This window comes from Telopea speciosissima, chromosome 4, assembly GCF_018873765.1.
Source record: "Telopea speciosissima isolate NSW1024214 ecotype Mountain lineage chromosome 4, Tspe_v1, whole genome shotgun sequence".
Lineage (NCBI taxonomy): Eukaryota > Viridiplantae > Streptophyta > Magnoliopsida > Proteales > Proteaceae > Telopea > Telopea speciosissima.
This window is the reverse complement of record NC_057919.1, coordinates 3,521,111-3,544,511: the sequence shown is the minus strand read 5'-3', so window position 1 is coordinate 3,544,511 and position 23,401 is coordinate 3,521,111. Positions and strand designations below refer to the sequence as shown.

Sequence of the window (23,401 nt, the reverse complement as noted above, 5' to 3'; positions counted from 1 at the left end):
TTACACAACTAGTTGCCTCATGTAAAAGGTTTATATTGCAAATTGGAGTGTTGAATACATATGCATGGATTAGGATTAGGATTAGGATTCGGATTAGGATGTCCACTAGTCAAATTTTGGATTATCGCTTGGCCGTGAATGTAGCCTTTTTTCTTGGGGGTTGAACCATGGAAAAACATCGTCTTGTGTGCTTGATTTTTCGTCCTCTTTATTTTCTTTTGCAAAATTACAATTCTACTGCGTTGTTTTTCTTACAAGTTGATACATGAATCTAGAAATATTGGGAAGTGCCTCTTGGCATGGTGTGGCTACTAATGTCAAAAAGAGTATTAAGTATTTGATCATTACGTTAAAAGCTCTAGAAGTGATAGAGCGTTTTAAATCAAGCCCTTTAATCTATATCATATTAGGCTGGCCCAATCTAATACTCATACACTAGATCGAGTTCTATTAGGCACATAACAGACCATTACGCTTTTGCACCCGTCGTCCTTGGCAACTCTCATTCTGATGGTAGGTAGTCCTTTCCAAGGTTTTTGCCTATGAGCATGTAGTCTTTTCTTGATGGTTTTTCCTTTACTTCAGTTAGTCCTTTCTTAAGTAGCTCTTTTGTGACTTACACTCGTGATGTGGTATCCGACTCTGATACCAAATGTTAGCTACTTGACCGATATGCTAAGAATTGATGAAACACGTTAAATCAAGTATTTTAATTTATATCATATTAGACTGGTCTAATCTAACATCCATACACTAGATTGAGCCACATTAGACACATAACAGAGTGGTTGCATGTTCAACTCTCCCCTCGTCGGATGTAACATCTTATTATTGGATGTAACATCTTATTATTCCCATACACCCCTCCCCCCAACCTCCCACAACTCACAACCCAATCCCTTGGCTGCCCAAAGATGCCAACCTAGTGGCCTATGGAGCATCGATAGGATCTGTCCGAAAAACAGGGGGGGAAAAACCTAAAATCATCTAAGGGGAAAGTTTACCTTCACCCACTTATCTAATACCATTCCATGTTTCCATAAAATTTCAATATCATGTGATATGCTCACATGATACTCACATGATAGATAGTATGATATAACTGAGTGGGCAGTTCATAGATTTATTTCTTGGTGGTGGATGTGCTGTTTTAAAAAAAGGTTATATTTAAGGAGCAGGGACTGGAGGAGTGGAACAGAAAAAGAAAAGAAAAAGAAGACACCCAGATAGAAGTTGGGTATTATCCATGTCCCCCCAAATCCCGACACTACTCTGAGTGGTTGTCCTGTGTCCCCCACCCTATCATTCCACCTCAATTCCCCTCCCCTCCATTCCCTTCCCTTCCCTTCCCTTCATTAGAGCTACAAAGAGATCGAGCGAGCATCGTTGAGGAATTAGTCCCAATCATAGATTCATATCTCATAACCCCACTTCCCCACCCCACCCCACCCTGGCTTCCAACTTTTGTTTTCACTACTGTGCCACTGTTTGTTTTCTCCATCGTGAGAGGCTTGCGTGAGGATGGAAAGTGAATGGTTAGAGCGTCATGTCAACCTCACACTCTCTCAAAGGGCTCTTGGTTCTTGTGCCAAAAGTCAGCAAGCAAGCTACCTCAGCCCACAGCTTATAAAAGGTCTCTCGCTCTCTCTCTCTGACATCTTATTTCAGTCCAGACTCCGTAGTCCATACAACCATACCTAGTAGTAGTAGTAGTAGTGTAGTACTGTAGTATGTATGATACATCAACACCCCAGAGGCCATAAAGCTCCATAAACCTCCATAAAGCTCATGCCCTCGGCCTCAATGTTCAGTGGGGTTAGAACTAATCAGAACACCAGAAAATAATAATAATAATAATTGCTGATGAGTTGATGAGCCTCTAGACATTAAATATTGGACCATTCAATGGGATCCCTTTGCATCAATCTAGGTCAGGTACCTGGCAAGTGGAATCGTTATCCCCTCCAATTCACTGTCCGCTCTAATTCGTCTAATTTTTCACATTGGGGGTTAAAATGATCATCTTATCCCCTGCCTGAACACACTGTTTAAGGTAGGGTCCACTACCCCTATTAGAAGAATTGGAGGTGATAATTATTCCTAATCAAGTTATGAGTCTCGTGGAATCTTGCTTGTGTGAAGGCTTAACGTCAAACCCTATTTTCATTGTAAATCCCGATTTACTTTTGGTCCGAAGGATTTTCTTTTTCATTCTATAAATAAAGTTTGGGGTAGAGAAATGTTTTTTTGTGGGGGAATACTGCAAAGACACATGTGGTGAAATGATCAGCCCACCCGACATGAAAGACAACAATGATGACCCTATTGATGCCGCTGCATGCGTTCCCATTGACCCCCTACATACATAGGGGCCACGTTCTCCCACAGAGAACTCTTTCCCCTAAAATTTTGTCTGTATAGTTTGACCAAAAAAAATCCTATACGGATACTTATAATAACTATGATCCAAATACACTTTCAGTGAGTAATGAATGAGTATTAAGTAGGGAATAGAAGGAGCAATTTAAGAAAGATGGGATCATGGTACTTCTCCATAATAATATGAGCAGGAAGGAAGGAAGGAAGCTGGTTTGAGTCCAGCGTTGCAGTGAATGTGGGACCCACTCCTTAGACTTACATTTATACCCCAATTCAATAAAAAGGAAGGAAAGACAACTGAGAGATTAGACCCCACCTATGATGAATCCATGAGCCACATATCCACAGTCCTTGGGTTGGTCCACAGACTCCCCCACCCCAGAAGCCCAGACCCAAAGGTTGACAAAGACAAAACGATCCTCCCCTCACACTCCGACGGTGAACCATCGTCGTGACATGTAAACGTCAATCCACTCTCTCCTGTCCCTGCCCTCCTTTTTATTGAAATACAGGAAATATCTTTAGAGTGGAACCCGGAGCCATCAATGAATTGGGGCTTGCAAAGTACGGTACGCAACATATCTGCATGTGTGCCACGTGGATAGCATGGACGGTTTTAGAAGCAGGAACACAAAAGTCGCTCGGTCCTAACTACCACTTAAACTTGTAATCTAAGATTGCATTAATTAGAGGTTACATGAGTTTGGGTCGGAGCCTCGGAGGATGGAGAGGATAGAGAGCACTGCCGCTCCGGACGCGGGGACCTGGTGGAGGAGGAAGAGGGTTTTGATTCCCAACACATCGAGAGTTGGTAACAGCGTGAGCAAACCCTACCATCTCACCTATAGGGGGCCCCAACCTACGTTGTATAATAGATTTTTTGTATTTTAAATCATACGGTTTTCGTCGACGGCAATCATCCTATTTTTGTTACACCCGATGATACGTCCCACTTCTCCAGGCATTGCATCCGTCAACCACGAACCTAAACCGTTAAACTTGTAAACCATTTTTGGACTTATATCGTAGATGCTCAGTTAAGTGTATAAACTGAAACTGAAAATCTTAAAAGGCTCTCTTCTACATATAGGGTAAGAGAACGCTGTCTGATCACGTATAATGTGCGGTTCATGTGCTAGACATAGGGTCATGCGAAATGACTATCATGTTCTTGGAGATTTCCGTCTTTTCATGGGACAATTTTGCGGAATCTTGTATGTAAGTGTAAGAACGCACACTGCATGTGACCATGTAGTTTTCATTTTCTCATACTTATATTTATGACTTATTTATAAATAAACAATTATAATAATAGGTTGTGGGTTAATGAGGCTAAGACAGAGACAATGAGAGATTTTATTCTAATTTTTATTAATTTTAATATTTTATCTCATTTAAAAAGTAATTCTGCATATGTTTATTAATATTACCGACAAAAGAAGATATTAATAATTTATAGTGATAAATGAATTTATGCTTATATTTATTTATTTTAATGAAAAATAGGAATCATAAATCATACCTCCCTTGCAGGCATGGCTCGTAATATCAGGATTAGATCAGTATCATTCAAAATTGGCTCAAATATAACGCATTTGCCCCTATTTTTTTTTGTATACCCTTGTTCGTACAAGTTTATCAGATCGATCTCAGCAAATACTTGACTGAACCAATCCCAGATTACGAACTATGCCTCTTGGTAACCACCCTATCCCATATCACAACATCCATGGGGGTATAGGGACTAAAACCTATGGATGGTGCAAGATGGAGTAGGGTGGTTACTTGCAAGGGAGGAATTCTATCCTATGGGGGAGTGTGGCTCTTGTGCATACACAGAGGCCAATGGGAATTAAAGGTGTCAATTTGGGGTCGGAATTGGGAACCGAACCCAAACCAACCCACCCAATAGCTTATTTCACATCTTAACCCTACATATTATATAATTCTTAAGATTTAAGGTTGTGAGAGTTAAGGCCAAACCTTTTATGTTTTTTTGTCTTTCATTTTGATTGGTACTACTTGTCTCATATGCTATTTTACCAAAGCTTTGGCTGTTAATTTAATGTTAAATTTGAAATTATTAACTTAAAAACATATCTTTAAATAATTCTCACTTTTCAAGGGCGTGGTATTCCACTGTTCCAAGTTATTAATTGGATACAAAATAAAAGGTAATATAAAGGATAAATTACTTGGACATCCCCTGTATTATGATCTAATTACCTAATCTCGCCAATGTTAGAAACAAATATTTGAACATCCCTTGCAGTTTACCATTTCTTTTAAGTAGCCCTGTCTGCTAGTCAATCACCGTTGCTATGGATTAAATATTTCGTAAATGCCTAAACTATCCTTAAAGGATGCTGAAGTGACAGATTTACCCCCTTCTTCTTCCTGCAACAAAAAAAACCCGGCAACCATGGCTAACAGATCTTGAACATTTTTGCCGTTTCTGTTTTGGATTTTTATTAAAGATCTAACAGATCTTGGCATTATAGCAAGGGAAGCCGTAGAAATTGCTTCCGTGTTTTGTTTTTTTCCCCTTTTGCCCTTTTTCTTTCCACTTACGCTTGTAGGTGTGTCTTCTTCCTTAAGTCATGATTGAGAGGAATTTGGTTTTGGCTTCTCTCAATTTTCTTATTTTTTTGTCCAACCAATGAAGAACACTATCCATTCCACCACACGAAGAAAATCAATCTTATGACCTTCAGGACCAATTAACTATGAAATTAAATTACAAGCAGCATTCTTCATGTCAGGGTGTATGACATTAAATTACAAGCAGCATTCTTCATCTGATCGTGATGAGTTGAATTGAGATAAAACCTAGGGTTTAAAAGACGGAACTGAAATCCTGATGCCCTAACCCTAAAAATTCAGTATGGATCAATTGATTCTGATCGGCCTCGGCGGATTCCAATCCTAATAGATCGAAATCAGATCCGCCTCTTAATAGGCCGATGATTCGTTCCCAATTCTTGAAACATTGCTGGAGTCCCAATTTGGATGATAGATTAAAGTGTACACAAGAGGGCACAAAACCAATCCGGGAAAAGAAAAACCATTTTACAAACCTCTCTCAAGATCATGAGGGTTTCAGAACCAAAGAATGCCAAGACATACAATTGAACCAATGAAGATATTAATCTGATTCAATTCTTTAGCTGCCCTAAAGCCCAATCAAGCCATCAACGAGCAAAGAGATTCCTAATGGATCTTGAACGCGAAAATTGCACAAAAAAACTGAAAGAATAATCGGAAACTCTGCGCAAGAGCATGGTGCATCAGAACGATGAAGAACCAATTGGTAACTTCTGAAGATCAGAAAAGGTGAGTTATTGAGGGACGATATGGTAAGAGGATAATTGATGGGTCGAAGTCATGAGTGAGTGAGCTGGAGATAACGTTCAATGGCATCGTCGGTGGGGCTGAAGAAGGTTGCAGTCATGGGGAAGGTTGATGGATCTGGAACTCACTCCTATGGGCGGAGGAGGAGGAAGCTGGAATTAAATGATATGCTTATGGTCGATGATCCAAAGGACCAAAGCGTTATGAAGCTATTCCGCCGACATTTCTGGTGGGAATGGTGGAGATATGGTGGATGTTGCTGAGACGAGAGGGAGAGCAAGAACGGAGATGAGGAGGAAGACAAGGTAAATATTTTTTTCCATTTTTTCAGAAACAGACAGAAGTTGCAGAGCTTGATTGAGAGATTTCTGAGCGGGAAAGAATTGGGAGACGAAAAGTTGCAGAGACTACTTTTATCTGTGTTCCTGGTGGAAGAAGAAGAAGGAGAAGAACGAGGAGGGTAAGTTGGTCATTTAATTTCATAAGTTTCAGTTGAATAACTCATAAGGGTAAAATGGATATTTCTATTTAAACACTAACAGTGGACTAACACCGTCAAGTTTCAAGGGATGTTAAATAATTGTTTCAAATATTGGTAATTGTAAGCAAAATGGCCATAATACAGGGGCTGTCCAAGTAATTTTCACTAATATAAATTAGTTTTGTGACAAAAAAAAAAAAAAGAAAAAAAAAAGAGAGTGGATTGCATATCTCATGTGAATGAAATTAACATCTTATTCTAATTAAAATGGCTCTGGATTTTAAATCGATTAGCCTATTGGTTCGGTTATGATTCTAACCATTTAAGTTCGAAACTATTAAAAAACTAGATTGATAACCTATTTTCAGACCAATTGGCCCCCATAATGGGAGGAATTTTTATCACCTGCGGTCCCCTTGTCCGATACGGTTCCCTAGTACCTCTAATAAAATGGGGGTAAAGTCCATCCGGGCAGTGTGTTCGATCTAGGGTTGGAGGTCATTTCAATCCCCCTATGAGAGGAATCGCACAACCGTACCAATCAACGAAACTTAGGGGATAAAGGTCCCTAATGAAAGTGTGCGTAGAAGCATCAAGCAAGGTCAATCATTTAGCATTTGGGGTGATGCGGTGTTCATTTTGCTCCATGTGTCTGCCCTTTATATTATATTGTAAATAATAATAATAAAAAAAAAAAAGGGAACCAAATTTGACACCCTCCCTTGATTAAATGGAGTAACATAATACGGTAAGTCGAGAAACAGTCCAATCTGATCATAATGGTGATGTGCATATCATCAGATTAAGGAGAGGCATTAACTTAAGGTTAATAAAGCATGTATTATGCACTATCCAATTAGGGGAAGGAAAAACACGCATCTTCTCCACGTCCTTTATTCCCTTATTAATTCCTAATCACCAAATCCTAATGTTGTCACAGAGGATCAAAGTTTCCATCCTCCGACGTGTGACTCTTTTTTTTATTTTTTTAATGTTAGCGTGCAATCTCACATTTGTTTTGTCGTGAACCATACGCGTGACGAACGGTCAAATTTTCATACGTAAAAGCGGGAGAAGGCGAACCAGAGAGAGAGAAAGAGAGAAAAAGAGAAGAAGAGAGAGAGAGAGAGAGAGAGGGACTGCCATTACTGAGAGACTGTGAGTGAGTGAGTGAGCAGAGAGAGGACCGGTGGAAGATCGGACTGAAACACAGACCAAGAAGATAGACGAAGTTGCAGAAGAGAAAAATAAAAAAGAGGGAAAGAAAAGTAGAAAAAAAACACAGTGGCTCCGAGAAAGCCGAGACTCTGTAAGCCTCGTAAAACACGTGTTAAAGTGCGCCACCTTGACATTCTCTACTGCTTCTACTCTAAAGTCTAATCTCTCTTGCTCTCTCTCGCCCGCGCACACAAACATAGACCCACAACCACAAGGAAGCTCAACCTGAGTTTCCAGTACTGGTTTCGTGTTTTCTTCGTCTTCTCTTCGTTTTTTTGGCTTTTCTTTTCTCCCAGTCTAAAGCTGCAACTGATTCGCCATAAACAGAGTGCGCAGGCTAAGAGGGTGCGCATTAGCAGTAGCATTCGTTCCAGTTTGTTTCTTTAACAGGAGAATAATACAGTAATAGGGACAAAAGCTTTTTTTCATTGGCAGCCGGCAGGGACAAAGCTTCCTCTGGTGTAATTGTGTAAAAGATGAAAAAAGAAAGAAGCACTTGATAATCCGACCACCCATGCTTCGGTCCGCGTGCTTTGATAGAAGCTCCGCTTTTTCTCTTGTGGGGTTTTTGTGGGTAGACCCACTTAGATTTCAGTAGCTTTTTCAGGTTTTGTTCCTTGGTTTTGGATTTTGAGTGTGGCGCTTCACTTTTGTCGATTTGGATTGTTTCTTCTTTTCTTCAGGGGGGGGGGGGGAGAAATGAGATTTTGTGACGTGATTGTCGTTTGTCCTGTGGTTTTCTGGAGGAAAGGTCGGATTTTGAAACGTCTTCGTTGGGTCTTGAGCTATAATGAGAGGGTTTCTGCGACAGGAATTTTGGCTTGAAATGGTTAAGGCGAAGAAGATTTGGTTATTCTCTTCCGTTATCCTAGTTTCGTAAAAGCTTCAAAATTTTTAAGAATGGCCTCCGTAAATGAGAAGGTCAAAACAGGAGGGTTGGTCAAGGGACCCACTAGTCTGTTTCAAGAGATGAAGATGTTGAAGGAGTTCCAAGATCAGTCTGGTTAGTTCCTTCTATATAAAAATTTGTTATTTTGGTGTCTCAGTTGTCGACTTTTAACTCGCAGAGTGTTTAATGTGACAAAGACGGACATGAGTTTCAAATATTCAATCAAAAAGCTTGACTTGGAACATCTGGATTGATTTTATTAGTGATTCAGCACTGTTGCAGAGATAGATTTTTTCGTTTTTTTCTTGAGAAGTTGTAACAGAGATTGCTGACTTGACAACCTTTTGAAATAGAATGAAATGTATACATGAATTTTTCAATTCTTCTCTACAATTTAGTTTTTCTTGGATTGTTCATGAAAGTTTCACATTTGGTTGGCTTCAGGAGTGCGGAAGAATTTAAACTCTGAGCTTTGGCATGCCTGTGCTGGACCACTTGTTTCTTTGCCGCAGGTCGGCAACCTCGTATACTACTTCCCCCAAGGACATAGCGATCAGGTTTGCTTTCACTTATTTTGACAGTGGTGAACCATTTATCGCTTAGAGTAATCTTCTACTGTTTTTTAACAATCGGTGGCAACTTTACTATATTGTACTCTGTGGTTTGTAATTCTATGGAGCTAGAGCAGTATTATAGGATATGTAAAGTGGATATAACAGCAAATAATGTTTCAGGCAATTTGAGGAAGTTACGTTCAGCAATGCCATTGATATGGTTATTCCTTGTTATTTTTGCTAATTTTTCTTGAAATGTGAACTGGTTGATAATTCGATTGTGAGGGTAAACCATGTGTTCTTGGATGTAGTACTACATGTGAGCATGTTTTAATGATTGAGGTTCTAGATGCCACCCATTTGTTTGTCTATTTGTGAGTTTAACACCTCTGGGCCCATCCATGATGCCTATGTTACAACTTGATTATTCTTGAAGTATATTACAACCATGCCAACTGAGTCTTCCTCTGCTTCAATAGCTTATATCAAGTCGAAAACTCTCTCTCTCTCTCTCTCTTAATTGATTAGTAATCTGGAATGAACTATTCTGTCATTGGATAATCATAGGGGGTTATTCAAACACATGGTACAGATGTCAGTAGGATTCCAATCTGCTGGTTGACAGCTGGTAACACATTGACCATGTCCTTAGCTGATAGTACTCAAATTTGTTGTCATATAGAAGATTTCGATGATATATTAGGAAATGATCATGTAACACCAAAAAGTTGATTGTTGTTGGTAATCTTCTTTATGACTTACCCTTGAGCTCATCCAGAAGTTCTGCTTCAGTTTTTCAATAAGTAGATCCAGCTTGTTGATGCCTTTAATGAGAGTGATCTCTGTCGAGAATACATGAAGAGTGTGGAAGGTCAAGTCGATGGATATTAAATGACCAAAAGTAACTAGAAACAATAGCTGATAGAGGAGCATGGATATTTCTATTGAAGAATCAACAAGGAGGGAGATCAAAGAGGCCCATATGAAGTTCGAACAGAGGATCATAGGAAGTGATTGGAGCAAATGATAGGTGGAGATGACTTCGTTTTTTACGAGAGTCGTAAAATATATGTGTGGGTGGTTATGAGTGAGCTGTATTTGAGTCATTGTGGAAATGCTAACTTAGATCTTCAGTACGTTTCTTCCTCTGAGGGGAACTGTTTTCTGGAGTAACAAATGGAAGAACTCCATTGAACTATTGGTTAGAATCTACTTCAAAATGACTAGGACAAAAATGCCAGTTTTCAACAAGGATGTCCAGTGTTTGATTTGGCAAACCTCAAAATTTAGTCTACAGGGACACACCTTTGTCTATAAAATCTATATTTTTTCAGTACTCAATGACCCAAGTACAACTATAAGTATGTTTATTCTACATGAAAGTGCATATAGGTATGCTTTTCTTTGCAGCTGGTGGCTCATTCTTTATCTCTCTCATCTCTTTCTCTAAAGATACAAACCTGTGATTTCTCCAGTGGTTTTGACATGCATTTCCGTGTCGTAACACGACTAAACAACTACTTTCCAGATGGTTTGGTGTTTTGATGGTCCCTACCTTATTGACCGCAACTTCAGAAACTCTTATTCTTTTTGAACTTTGACATGTGGTGTCACCCCTGATCAAGAAAACCAGGACCTGTTTCACACCTCAACATTTTCCACCCAGCCCGGGCCGTCATATGCATCCTAAGGTGCAGTGCCGGTCTTTTACATTACTTGAAGTTGACCGGCCGTCATCGGTAAAGGTCTGGTCGGGACGAGCGAAGAAAACCCCTAACCAATGAAGAACCAAGCAAGTCCTTCCGCGAAGAAGGACTTGCTTGCTTTCTTCGTTTGGTTTTCCTGATCTACGACCACCCTCACTCTCTCTCAAACTAAAATTTGGGGCACCGGATTCGGACCGCAGGGAACCGTAGCATTGGGGGACGTCTAATCCTTTTGCCGCCGCAAGGCTGGCTAATCGTACGCAGCAGGAGCAAGGGAACTCCCCAGGTTCTGGAAGCTTGGCATTGTGCCTCATTGTTGTGACTCTTCTGGACTAATGCATGCTGTTGGAGGTGGATCATCTAATTTCTCAATCCTTCTCAGTACAATGATATATAAGGGATATTGGGTACTATTGGTGACATTATAATTCCTTGAATTCTGTTAATGAAGTATGTTATCTTGCTCTCTCTCTCTCTCTCTCTCTTTTGCAGTTCTAATATTGTAAAGTAGATTTGCATCATAATTTTTTGACTATGTCCTGCCCTCGTCTTTCTTCGTCCCATTAACTGGATTTTTTCATCTTTTCAACAGGTGGCAGTATCAACTAAAAGAATGGTTAGCTCACATATCCCAAACTATCCAAACCTTCAAGCCCAGTTGCTGTGCCAGGTTCACAATGTCACACTACATGTATGCTTTATGAGACCATGCATGCCTCCCCTTTCTTTGAATTTTTTGTTTTACATTTTCATCAAATGGTCTCATCACATGTTTCTGAAGATATTGTCTGCTTAACATTATCTGATTACCAGGCAGACAAAGATACTGATGAGATATATGCACAAATGAGTCTTGAGCCAGTGGACTCTGTAAGCCAGTTCTTTTTTTTTTTATTCAGAATGGAAATTTCTTTCCTGATAAGCTGCATTTTGTATTGTTTACATCTGGATGAATAAAAAAGTGTTCCTCAAATGTAAGGGCCATATAAATGGTTAAATTTTTTTATGCTATTCTTATTTGGTCAGGAAAAAGATGTTTTCCCTATTCCTGATTTCGGAATAAAACTAAGCAAGCATCCAACTGAGTTCTTCTGCAAGACTCTGACTGCCAGCGATACAAGCACACATGGTGGCTTCTCAGTTCCCCGTAGAGCAGCAGAAAAGCTTTTCCCGCCATTGGTGAGGGCTCTACTATGCTGAGTAAAAAGTTCTTGTAATTCTAACTAAGATTTTGTTGGATCAAACTAAATCTTCTGTTTTTTTTTTAATCTATTTCAGGACTATTCAATGCAACCTCCAACTCAGGAGCTGGTTGTTCGAGATTTGCATGATAATACTTGGACGTTTCGTCACATATACCGTGGTGAGCATTCTTCGGATATCCATTAAATAATTCTAGTGCTGTTTATCTTTGGGGAAGGTTATAACTGTTCATGTATGAGAAGACTTAAGGGCATAGTTTGTCTTCTGCCATTAAGTCACAACTATTTACTCGTCAATTCACATTCGAAAGTTGCAGTCATTCAACACTTTCATACTTTCAGCTTATTTCCCCCTGTTATTTTTTCTTTTATAATGTAGGGCAGCCAAAGCGACATCTTCTTACTACCGGTTGGAGTTTATTTGTGGGTGCTAAAAGGCTTAGAGCAGGTGATGCTGTTTTATTTATAAGGTAAGTTTTTGGATGGTTTCTGTGAGTGAGCAACTGTCTACTTTCTGTATTCCATGGATCGATGGGTCCTGACATTAAAGTTGGAACATTTACGAATTGACCTTTTGATGCCTTGGTCTAGATACTCAGATCAAGCACTTCATGGTTCGCTAGTCAACATTTGGCATTAGAGTTGACTTTTTATTTTTCAGCTTTCTAAAGTGCCAAAATGCACAAATTAACCGGGCTTGAAATTTTCACTGCCAAATTGCGGCTTCCAAAAGAAAAAAAAATGAAATAAAACAAAAAAGAACTGTGAAGACTTGTTTCACTAGCCATAGTTAGCACTTAGAAATGAATTTTTGGCTCTACACCTTGTGTTTTGTTGTATATATGCATGTTACCCAGTGTTTTATTTATTTCTTTTTGTTCTTTTTTTGGGTGAGGAGTGTATTGAGCCCCTATATTAGAGAACATGTTGTACAGAAACCCTGCTCCTAAAATAGCATTGGAATCGTTAACCTGTATCCATGACTTAATATTTGGAAAATGAAAAGTTGCTCTTTTTGTTTATAGCTTTCTGCCTCCATGCCCATATGCAATGGTGAGTGAATTATCTACTTTGTGAGTTTGTGCTTGATGTACTTTCTTATTTGTGGTGTTTTACGTCAGTAAGCCTCATTACTTCTACGTGGATATATATGTGGATGTTGATAAAATTCAAAAAGGACGTTGATAACCTAGAATCATATGGTGAGTTTTCTTCATTGCGTCACTAAAGCATATTCCTTCTTGTTAAAGGGATGAGAAGTCACAGTTATTCCTGGGTGTGAGGCGTGCAAACCGTCAGCAAACTGCAATGCCGTCATCAGTGCTTTCGGCTGATAGCATGCACATTGGAGTCCTAGCAGCTGCAGCCCATGCTGCCGCAAATCGAAGCCCCTTTACCATTTTCTACAACCCTAGGTATGTTTCTTCTTTCAATATATGCCTTTCAGAATATTTAAGATCCTTATCAAGATAAAACATTTGGGCTCCTTGTATATTTCGATGATATTTTTCATGTGTCTGCATAGGGCATGTCCATCACAGTTTGTCATTCCTTTGGCCAAGTACCAAAAATCTATATATGGTAACAAGGTTTCAGTTGGCATGAGATTCGGAATGATGTTTGAGACAGAAGATTCGGGTAAGCGCAGGTAACCTTCTGAATCACTAATTTTAGAAGATCTCTCTATTAATTGTCGTTAGTTTTGTTCCACACTGCCTTGCATCAAATCATAAAACAGCTGCAAATTACCATGATATAGAGATGTTAATACAGTTCCAAAGGAGCTGCTATATCTTCTTTCTGGACAATATTGGGGTTATTAAATCTGTGATGCTGGGTACAATGGTACATACCAATTTCTTTGAATTCATGATTACAAGGATTAACATATTCTCTATTTTACTCAGATACATGGGCACAGTTGTTGGTGTCAGTGACTTGGACCCTCTGAGGTGGCCTGGTTCAAAATGGAGAAATCTTCAGGTAATGAATTTAGTTCTGTTCCTTTAAAAAAAGTTTAGGTTTGAGATCAATAAATCGGAAAAGATTTTGCTTGTATTGGTTGCTTGACTGGTGCGTTTTTGTCCTATGATCAGGTCGAATGGGATGAAGCTGGATGCGGAGAAATGCCTAACCGGGTTAGCTTATGGGAGATTGAGACCTCTGAAAGTCTTTTCATTTTTCCATCGCTTACCTCTGGTCTCAAACGACCTTTTCATACTGGATATGTGGGTAAGTCCATCACTATATTCTGTTTATGAGCTAATTGGATTCTAAGATAATCGAGTTGCTGTGTTATCAGGGGCAGAAATGGAATGGGGGAATCTAATGAAAATGCCATTTGCGCGGGTACCAGGAAATGTATTTGGAGATCAAAGATCTCCAATGACGAATTCAGAACAGCTGGTGAAGATGCTTCTCAGACCCCAAAGTGTTAGTCCAGTTGGCTCCTTGTCTTCTGCCCTGCCAGTTTGTGTATCCAAGGCAGCTCCAGTACCTGAGGCAGAACCACTGAAACAGACATCAGTCCAACAGAAACCTCAGCTTCCTCATTCAGACCACAGTCCGGTGGAAAATCAGAATCCTCCTCGCTGCCTAGACCCCCCATGCACTATAGATGCAAATTCAGCATTACAAGCATTTATACGTGAAAATGTACAACCTCCAAATAAATTTGAAAAGCATGTGGCAACACAAACAAATGTTGGGATACTGGAAACAACATCTATGGCTGCAACAGACCAGCTCAGCCAATTGCCTTCCTTTGGAAACTGTAGTGAGGACAGAATGAGTGGGGGCTCCTTGAATCCTCCGAACCTTGTAAATGAATTATTATTATTGAACCAGGGGATGTTGCAGTTTCAGACAGGTCTGTGCTTTACTCAGCAGCAGTGTCCAAATACTGGCTTCCCGCTACAAATTGATGCACTTCAGTCGGATGTAAACAACCAAAATGGCTTACTTCCATACCCTAGTAACCTCTCATCACAGTACTTGGATGGTGATGATTGGATGTTGCAATCTTGTAATTTCCAATCACTTGCTGGGAACCTGAAATCACCAGGACGCTTATCAGGTGCTAAGCAAGATACGTCATTAATGTACCCAGAAGCAGTTAACCCAAGCCTGCCTCCATTGAGCCAGGCGATGTGGAGTCCTCAGTTGAATTATCTAAAGTTTCTACCTCAAGCAGTTCAACTTGCTCCATGTCATCAACAAGATTCAACTGCCGTTCCTAGTGTATCCAATTCATGTGGACTGAGAAATCTGTCTGAGGAAAGTAATAACCAGAGTGAAATATACAGTGGTCTTCATTTGGATGTAAGCAATTGTGAAAGCACTGTGGTTGATCCGTCAGTGACAAGCGTGGTCTTGAAGGGGTTTGGTACCTTGAGTGATGCTGCTTTCCAGAATCCTTCTGACTGCTTGGTTAGTAACTTCGTTTCAAGCCAAGATGTTCAGTCTCAAATAACCTCAGCAAGCCTGGCAGAGTCTCGGGGCTTCTCTTTCCAAGAGTTCCCCGACAACTCTGGGGGAACATCTTCAAGCAATGTGGATTTTGACGAGAGTAGTCTCTTGCAAAAAGCCTCGTGGCAACAAGTATCTCAACCCCTGCGGACATATACAAAGGTATGAATTCAAACTATCTCTTGAGGAAACTCATTGGGTGTGAGTACTTCGAGAGGAACATTTTAGTCCGGTTTCACCTTGTTGGAGCTTCATTAAATCTCATGCCATACCTGTGTCAACCATAGAGAAGGCTTAGATATATTGTTTGATGAACTTCAAGGAGCCATAGCATGATTCATCTGGTGGGTGGGACATTCATCCTGATTTGATATTCTGATGAAAGTATATATAAATTTTTTTTAACAAAGATGTTTAATGGGATGGCTTCTCGGTCTTCACAATAGTATTTTTTATTACAGAAAAAAAAGGTATTTTATCACCTTTTTAATCAGAAATGTGATGTGCTGGAGGGTAAGCATCATCTGATTGGTTGTTTTTCCTAACTAGTCTTCAAGACAGTTGAGATCAATTGTCATGCATGCTTGCCACTTGTGCAGCACAGTTGCCTTTTTAAGGTGTTCTAGTTTCCTTCTCATACAACGCAATCGCCATTGACACCCTTTGTTTTCACAGGTCCAGAAACTAGGTTCTGTCGGGAGGTCTATTGATGTTGCAAGGTTTAATAATTATGATGAACTATGGAATGCAGTTGCTTGTATGTTTGGACTTGAGGAGCTGCTTGATGATCCAAGAGGTTCCGGCTGGAAATTGGTGTATGTGGACTATGAGAATGATGTTCTTCTAGTAGGGGATGACCCATGGGAGTAAGTCATCTATTTCTTCTTCTAATGAACCGGTGCATATTGATAATACATGTGCCAAAATGGGCAGCAGCTAGGAGATAGAAATAACCATCCATGCTATAGACCTTGGACCAGAATATTCATATTTGTTCTCCCATAGAGGAAGAGTGTGTTCTTGGATGGTTAGAATTATTTGGTCTGGTTCTTCCTTTTGTTCTGGTACAGCAGTGCCATCAGATGGTACTGTTGTGGTGAAAACAATAGCAGTTGAATTCCAAATGGGCAAACATATGTGCTTGCTTGTAATGTTGGTCTTACAAAACCTTGTGTCAATTTAACAATCTTACATGTGCAGGGAATTTGTGAGTTGTGTTCGCTGCATCAGAATTCTATCGCCATCTGAAGTTCAGCAGATGAGTGAAGAGGGGATGCAAATTATCAGCAATACTGTAGTTGAGGGAACAAAGGATCGTGTATCAGGTTCTGGCCATGCATGGAATGGCTCTGCTTGATTCCCACACTCTGTGACACCTGGAAACCTTCGAAACTCTGGTGAAAATCAGTCCTTTCTCGTGTGTACATGCTCATCTGGTCAGAGATCAACTGACATTTAGATGTGTTGTAATGAAAGTACAGGAAGAGAGAATATGTTCTCTTCACCTCATGGCACAAGCAGTCTGGTAGTAGTAAGTCTTCCACGCCTCCCCCCCTTCTTCTTTTGCCTCCCATTTATTTTTGAACAGCATGATCAAGCTTCGCAATTGACAGGTTATGAGGTGGGGAGTACTAAATTCTACCATATAATTTGACAAGTCTCTCTTCATTTTGTTTAGAGTTGAAATATAATGCATGTATCATGTATGCAAGCTGCATTGGCTGTTTTAGCATTGGATGCACTGGTAGCTAATGATAAACCATGACAGCATTGGTCAATACAAAAACCTGAGAAAGATTGACTGGGTTGGCATTGCAACCTGCAGTGCTGAGGATCTTAAAATGGCAAATATTTTATTTCGGTTTGATTCCTTCTGAAAATTATTAGAAGAAAACATTTAGAATTTGTCTTCTCTATCCTTAATGAAGCTTAATGGAGCTTGCTTTAGAGTTTTAGATTATGATCTGATACATTGGAGGTCCTAGAACAGATCCCATATTGTACAGGTATAAATGCCTTTGGATTTGACAATACGTTCATTGTACTGAATTCCTCACGTCAATCACCTCAACCCAGAAGAAAGAAGACAAAGGATAAAGATCACAATGAACATCATTTTCTCATCTGGGCTTCCGTATGCATTTGTGTTCCTAGCAGGAGACTGGTTCTGTTTTGATATCAACCTTCCAGATAGAACCTTCGGTAAAAAAAAAAAAAAAATCTATCCAGATAGGTGATGGCCTTTCTGGGTTGTTGTCTATTACAGTGACCCGAATTATCTACAGAAAGGCATTCCTCTTGAATGTCAAAAAAAGGGGTTTCAGATCAAATTCTGTATAGAACTCTTTCATGGCTGCTAAAGAATGAAAAATCTTTCTCCTGTTACGTGAATGAGGTGTTTAATTTCATCTGGGGACCCAATAGGGAATGTTTCCCAACCAAGTCCAAAAAAAAAATCTCCTAGACTTTCCCAACCAAAAAATAGAAAAAATAGCCATTCTCAACCAAGCCAAAAGCCCCACAGCTTTGACTAGTGTATCATAGGTAGACCTCATCCAATGACAGAACAAGCAAAGCACAGAATGGTCATAAATCTAAAATCCAAACCCAGCCGAAGCCACAGGTATTTTTCAGAAACTGAAATCGGTTAATATGTTGGCCGAACTTTGGGCAATTTGTCATGTAATTCATCAATTGCTGATTTATCCTGAGATTCCAAAACCACCATCGCAACCAACTCGCTCTAGACAATGGATCATTTGCCAATGTTTAATTCCATTGATACCTTAAGGACATTTACAGATATCACGAAGCAAATAAACATCACCTAGTGAAGAAAACTTGTTTCTTTTGACCAACTTTTGACAGTGGTCTTTCAGATCGGCCAACTAATATATTTACTGTAATTTTTTTTGGGTGAAATTGTAGTTACCATATTTTGGCACAGTTTTTACACTTCTTGTTTCCATGGAATCACAGGAGTTTTTTTTTTTTTGGGTGGGGAGGGGGTGATTGTGTTACTGCACTGCTGTATTAATGCGATTCATTTTGCTTGTCTCGGTGGGTAGAGGAAGACTTTGTCCTAATAATTAATTGGGAAGTAGTTTTCTGCCTGGGAGTGTGGCCTACGCCAGCACTCCCATGTGTCTATCTCTCTCCTCCTCAAAACAAGGGGGCAGAAATGTCTTTTCAAATGGAGAGGAGAGAGATAGACTCATGAGAGTGCTAGCATAGGCCACACTCCCGGACAGAAAACTTTCTCCCTAATTAAGGAAAAAAGCTGGGCACTGGACCTTGTGTCGATTTCTCTTTTCCCTCCTTTGAATGAAGTGACCCTGTATCTATCTCTCTTCCTTTCTTTGAAATGACCCTCTGCCTTTTCTTATATGATGCCACTTCCTGCACCTGCATTGGTTCTGCTTGCTTGCGTGCAGCATGTGGGCGATGTAGCCATCCCTCTCCCATTAATTAAATAAACTCTTTCTATGATCTTTTCTGAGGGAAAAAGATGTGTCGAAGTCTAATAAGACTCCAACTTCCACCCCACTATCTCCCTACTTTTGGAATTTACAAAGGACCTTTTATAGGTTAAGGGGAATAAGTACCCTTTACTTTCTCATCTATGATAGCTCTTCATTTCAGATACCATTTCAGTTACCCAAGTATCAATGATGGCTTACACAATGAATGAATTAAATTTGTTAAATTTGAGGAAACAGGAGACTTAAGGTACATACCTAGTACAACAGTGAAAGTTGAGATCTTGCTTTTCCTTTAAGCTAAAAACTGGCCTTAAGAGGGACTCATGAGAAGAGGGTAGGGGTTATTGGAAAAAAATATACTCTAACTTTTATTCCTTTGATCCTTACAAAGTGATTGTATGGCCCAAAGATTCATGACTATCAGCTTCACTGGGATTGCATAATCAGAAAAGCCAATAGTTGTTTTTACATCAATAACTCTATCCACTTATTAAGGTAATGTATATTAATCGAAGTGAAAACATAAAATTTCCTTCTATACATTTGGTTTTCTCCCCTCCCCCCCAGCATGGTTTTACTAAAAAACCCTTTCCAAGAGATTGAACACTGTGCTTAAGGGGATAACTACATGCCCCCTAGGGGCTTTCATTTGAGAAAAGAAAATTCTTGATTAATAGTTCTAGGAAGTGTCGAGGAAATGAAAGAAATGGCAAAAATGTGTGGTGGGCAAGAATAACTAAAAAATCTTATGATGATGCGTGTAGGGATTTTTTTGATTATGTTTGAAAAGAAAAAGGTTTGGAAGGGGTTGTAGAGAATTGACAGGGAGGGTCTCAGTTACGCTCCATGGGTACTAACAATAGTGCCACACATACCCCCCCCCCCCCTTCTCTTTCTCCTGTTTAGCATTGCAGTTGATATCCTTCATTGCCGTTTTGCTCGATTGGAGGAGAGAGGATTGGCAAGAGGGTTAGGATCAGAAGAGGTAAATGTAGGTTAACCAATTTTCCAATGATACTGAAGGTATTTTTGGAGGCAGAGGAACAGTACTTAAAAAATTTGAAGACCTTCATAAAATGCTATGGAGGATCATAAGATCATAGAATACAAGGAATTAAATCCCCAGCATTATAGTGTCATTAGACCAAATATAAATGATAAAATGTTGCAATCTTGATCCTTAAAAAGTACAAAACAATATGCAAATTATTCTCATAAAGTTTTTCATCCAAGGCTATCTTTAGAGTGAGGAACATATTCAGTTTTACACTCACTAAGAACCAGCCACCAACAGAAACAAGCAAGATCAAATTCCCTTACATCTACCAAAGCAAGTCATCACATCTCCACTCTGATGGACTCACTTGTACATCTGATGTCCGGGGGTTTGGGGGCATGGTGAAGAATGATATTTTGAACTTCATAACCTTGTCATATCACATTCAAAAGACTGCCCTCTGTGACGACAATCACAGAAAGTACATACAAGGAAAAATTGGGGAAAAAATTATAAATCAATCGGGTGGGGAAGCTAACAACCGGAACCATAAATTTTAATAGTAAGGACCCGGATCTGTAGTCAGATTGACAGGGCAGATGCATGATATGAACTATGTTCTTCAATAAAACAGTTACTGAGTATCAGTGAAAAAACAAAGTAAGATATAGAGGAAGTAAGTACTTTCTTCCTGAATTAAGACATGTCCAAGGGAGCATTCTCAAAAGAAATATAATATGTACCTATAAACAGATGCCTCCATGAACAGGAGACATTGTTTCTCAATCTTATTTTATGCCTCATCTTTCACAATGTGATCAAACACATCCACAACATCAGATATGAACTAATACATGCCGAATAAAAGGTGGGAACCTAATGGGAGAAGAAGCATATAAAATGGTTGGACAGAGTGATATTCAGATCCAACAGCAGGTTAACCTAGAAGAAATTCCAACCATTTTATTAGCAAAGAAGATTTTTGTTTGAATGAAAATGCTTAAAAATAAATACAAACCTTACCAGCTATTTCCAAAAATGAAATTGAATGAAGCAATACCAAGCAAAATTTAGAATGCAATTCCAAAATAAAAATACATTCACATCTTATAAGCTACAAAGTACAATTCATCGAGCATTAAATCTATTGGAACAAATCAATGCAGTTCAGACCTTCGTAGATTCAAGAAGTGGTTGTTTGGTCACACTTGATCAATTTCTCATTTCCAGTATTTCATGGTTCAAATAAACAATTCTACTACTCTTTCTTCTTGCAACATAAGACCACGAAACTTGAAAAACATAATTGTCTCAGGGAAAGTCTTCACTCCAGGAAGTATCTATTACACCGATTCATCTTGCTACTGAAATAGAATATTGGTACAACACCATCCCATTGCCCTACCTAAAGAAGTAGTCCTGCCAATAGATCTTAAATTACAGGTTATCCTTCCTCCACTGCCAATTCACAGTCAGGAAAAGAAAAAACAAAGGCTTCACTTATTTCATATAGAAAAGAAGCAATGAATTGACACAAATTGTGTGTGAACAGAAATAGAAACTGGACCAGCATTCATACCTCTGGCCACATCCTGTAAAACACAAACTCTTTGTCTCATCATACTCTTACAGGTTTCTGTAGAATTGCAGACAAGTAAACCAGGGACTTCCCAGTCCCAGCGGCATCAACCTTCTCCCCCACAACCCATTTCAACTTCTTGTACCCAAATCTCTCAATCAATCTCATTAGAGTCCTCTTCCGCTCCTCATCTGAACAGTAGAAGTTGTCCAACCAAAACAAGCCTCCAGCCCGCAAAATCCGATCTATATCGAACATCAGGAACTCCATTTTCTCCGGATGACCCCCATCGCCCAACCCATTCACTGCGTGAACCAGATCAAAGACATTGTCATGAAATGGGAACCTCTGATCCAAACTTGAAAACAGAGGGAAAAGCCCTCTTGCAGCTATGAATTCGTTGAAAGGGGCGTCCACATCCAAAGCGGTTGTCACCACTGTCACTTTCCTCTCAGCCAACCTCGCCGCAAAACTGCCAGACCCACCTCCGAGATCAAGCCCTATTCTGATTCCTCCATTCCCCAGCGCCAAGACGTCATCAACAAGAAAATCGTTCTTACTTCTGGCCTTAATAAACCTATGTTTTTCGGTTCCATTAACCAAATCAAAGCAACCTACGCAACCTCTACCAACTTTCTTAGTTTTCAAGCAGTCAAAAGTCTTGCAACCTAGTCCACTCCAACTGACAATCTTGTCACTAACAGGTTTCCAAAGAGACAGTGGAAATGGGAGGAGACCCACCTTAGGTATGGCCTTGGTAAAACACCGCCTCCTAGGCAATGGCTCGCAACCCCTCGAAATCAACTTCTGGGCGAGGCTCAAATCATCAGGGCAAGCTCCACCAACCTTGTAATTCATGTATTGAGACAAGAGTTCCGTGGATTTGTCGCAGGAATGGCCGACGGAAGACACCATTTCAGTGATCCCACTCTTGGAATCTTTGCCGAGGGGAAGTGGGTGGTGTTGTAGGAATAGCTTCAGCTCATTAGCGACGTTGGGTCTTGAGACATCGATGTTCTGGTAGCCGAGGAGCTCTTTCTCCATCCGGGCAAGCTTCTTCTGGGATGACTCGATCTCTCTGAGGATAATAGACACATGTTCCGAGATGAGAGAGATGTTCTTGTGAGTATGATGGAGCGTTTGATTTGTCGGTGACGAAGTGAAAGCGTAGAGAGCGAAAAGATTGGTGGTGAGGACAGAGAATAGCATAATAAGATTGAGAGCTGAAGAACACAAGGAAGCTCTTCTGAATCTGGCAGTCCCATCCCCAATCTTCAGAGAAACAGAACCCATTTCGGTTCTGCTTCTGCGATTGATAGAGTGAGGAAAGGTGGAGACAGTAGAAACTGTGGAAGCCACTTTAAGACACTCGATTCAGATTTGAGACTGAAGTAGAGAAAGCAAGTGGAACAGTAGAAAAGGCTAATAAGGACAAAGTTCACAAGACCTCAAGAAGAAGCAATGAAGTTAGCACTTGCAGATAGTATGATTAAACAATTACAAACAACGCGGGTTTAGCAGTAATTACTTTATAACGTTTCCGAAACTGATCTTCGTCGGTTAACGTCACAGAGGAATCAGGATGCTATGATGTAACTCCACTGTACGATGCTATAGCTGCTAGACGTCCGATCCCCATCAGATTCCAGATCAAAAGATCAAGATCGTCCCTCAGGACCATCTAACGGTGTCCCGGATTCTATCTGTATTAGTGTCTAGTGTATGACTGGATAAAAAACAAACCCAGAGGATGCGACATTTCCCATTTGCGTCTCCTTCGTTCGGACGAGTGAATTAAGGGTCCAATTGGTTTGGTTTTTCAGCGGACCAGGATCCTCTGCAGTACCGGCAGTGCACATCCGATGGCACACACATGGCCTCTACTGTGCCGCCGGATGTGCATTGCCGCCCCGCTGGTATTGCAGAGGATTTTAATACTTTTTCTACAGCCTTACCATTGATCCCAACAAGATTAGATCACTGGTATAAAAAACGCGTTCTTGTTTTTTACCGTTTTAAACACATTTACTAGGGAAAAAAAGACGAACAGCAAGCATTCCCACGTTTAAAACACATTTCTATTTTTTAGCGTTTA

At 39.9% G+C, this 23,401-nt stretch overlaps 2 protein-coding genes and 1 long non-coding RNA gene across 3 annotated transcripts; 2 read left to right on the top strand and 1 right to left on the bottom strand.

The window, feature by feature from the left end:
• Positions 1–542: 542 nt before the first annotated feature.
• LOC122657428 lies at positions 543–20,728 on the top strand. Its single transcript, XR_006332306.1, has 4 exons — positions 543–553; positions 6,970–6,974; positions 19,226–19,230; positions 20,614–20,728. It is a non-coding gene; the product is annotated as an uncharacterized LOC122657428 (long non-coding RNA).
• Positions 7,873–16,763, top strand: LOC122657425 (auxin response factor 5-like). The gene is made up of 14 exons (XM_043852122.1): positions 7,873–8,432; positions 8,763–8,875; positions 11,171–11,269; positions 11,392–11,448; positions 11,605–11,757; positions 11,857–11,941; positions 12,160–12,250; positions 13,031–13,195; positions 13,306–13,428; positions 13,688–13,763; positions 13,877–14,012; positions 14,083–15,410; positions 15,924–16,114; positions 16,449–16,763. Exons 1-14 carry the CDS (start codon positions 8,330–8,332, stop codon positions 16,603–16,605), a joined length of 2,877 nt encoding a protein of 958 aa, XP_043708057.1. The 5' UTR covers positions 7,873–8,329; the 3' UTR covers positions 16,606–16,763.
• On the bottom strand, positions 20,451–22,744 carry LOC122657426 (probable methyltransferase At1g29790). Its single transcript, XM_043852124.1, has 2 exons — positions 21,307–22,744; positions 20,451–20,537 (listed from the first exon to the last, which is right to left on the bottom strand). The coding sequence occupies exon 1, from the start codon at positions 22,597–22,599 to the stop codon at positions 21,346–21,348; it is 1,254 nt and encodes a 417-aa protein (XP_043708059.1). The 5' UTR covers positions 22,600–22,744; the 3' UTR covers positions 20,451–20,537; positions 21,307–21,345.
• Positions 22,745–23,401: the final 657 nt, after the last annotated feature.

Excerpts from the sequence above, each read along its gene's own strand:
- LOC122657425 (XM_043852122.1), top strand. The coding sequence starts at position 8,330 with ATGGCCTCCGTAAATGAGAAGGTCAAAACAGGAGGGTTGGTCAAGGGA. Across the intron at positions 13,764-13,876 it reads CAAAATGGAGAAATCTTCAG|GTCGAATGGGATGAAGCTGG; the intron begins GTAATGAATTTA and ends TCCTATGATCAG. Across the intron at positions 16,115-16,448 it reads GTAGGGGATGACCCATGGGA|GGAATTTGTGAGTTGTGTTC; the intron begins GTAAGTCATCTA and ends TTACATGTGCAG.
- LOC122657426 (XM_043852124.1), bottom strand. The coding sequence starts at position 22,599 with ATGGGTTCTGTTTCTCTGAAGATTGGGGATGGGACTGCCAGATTCAGA.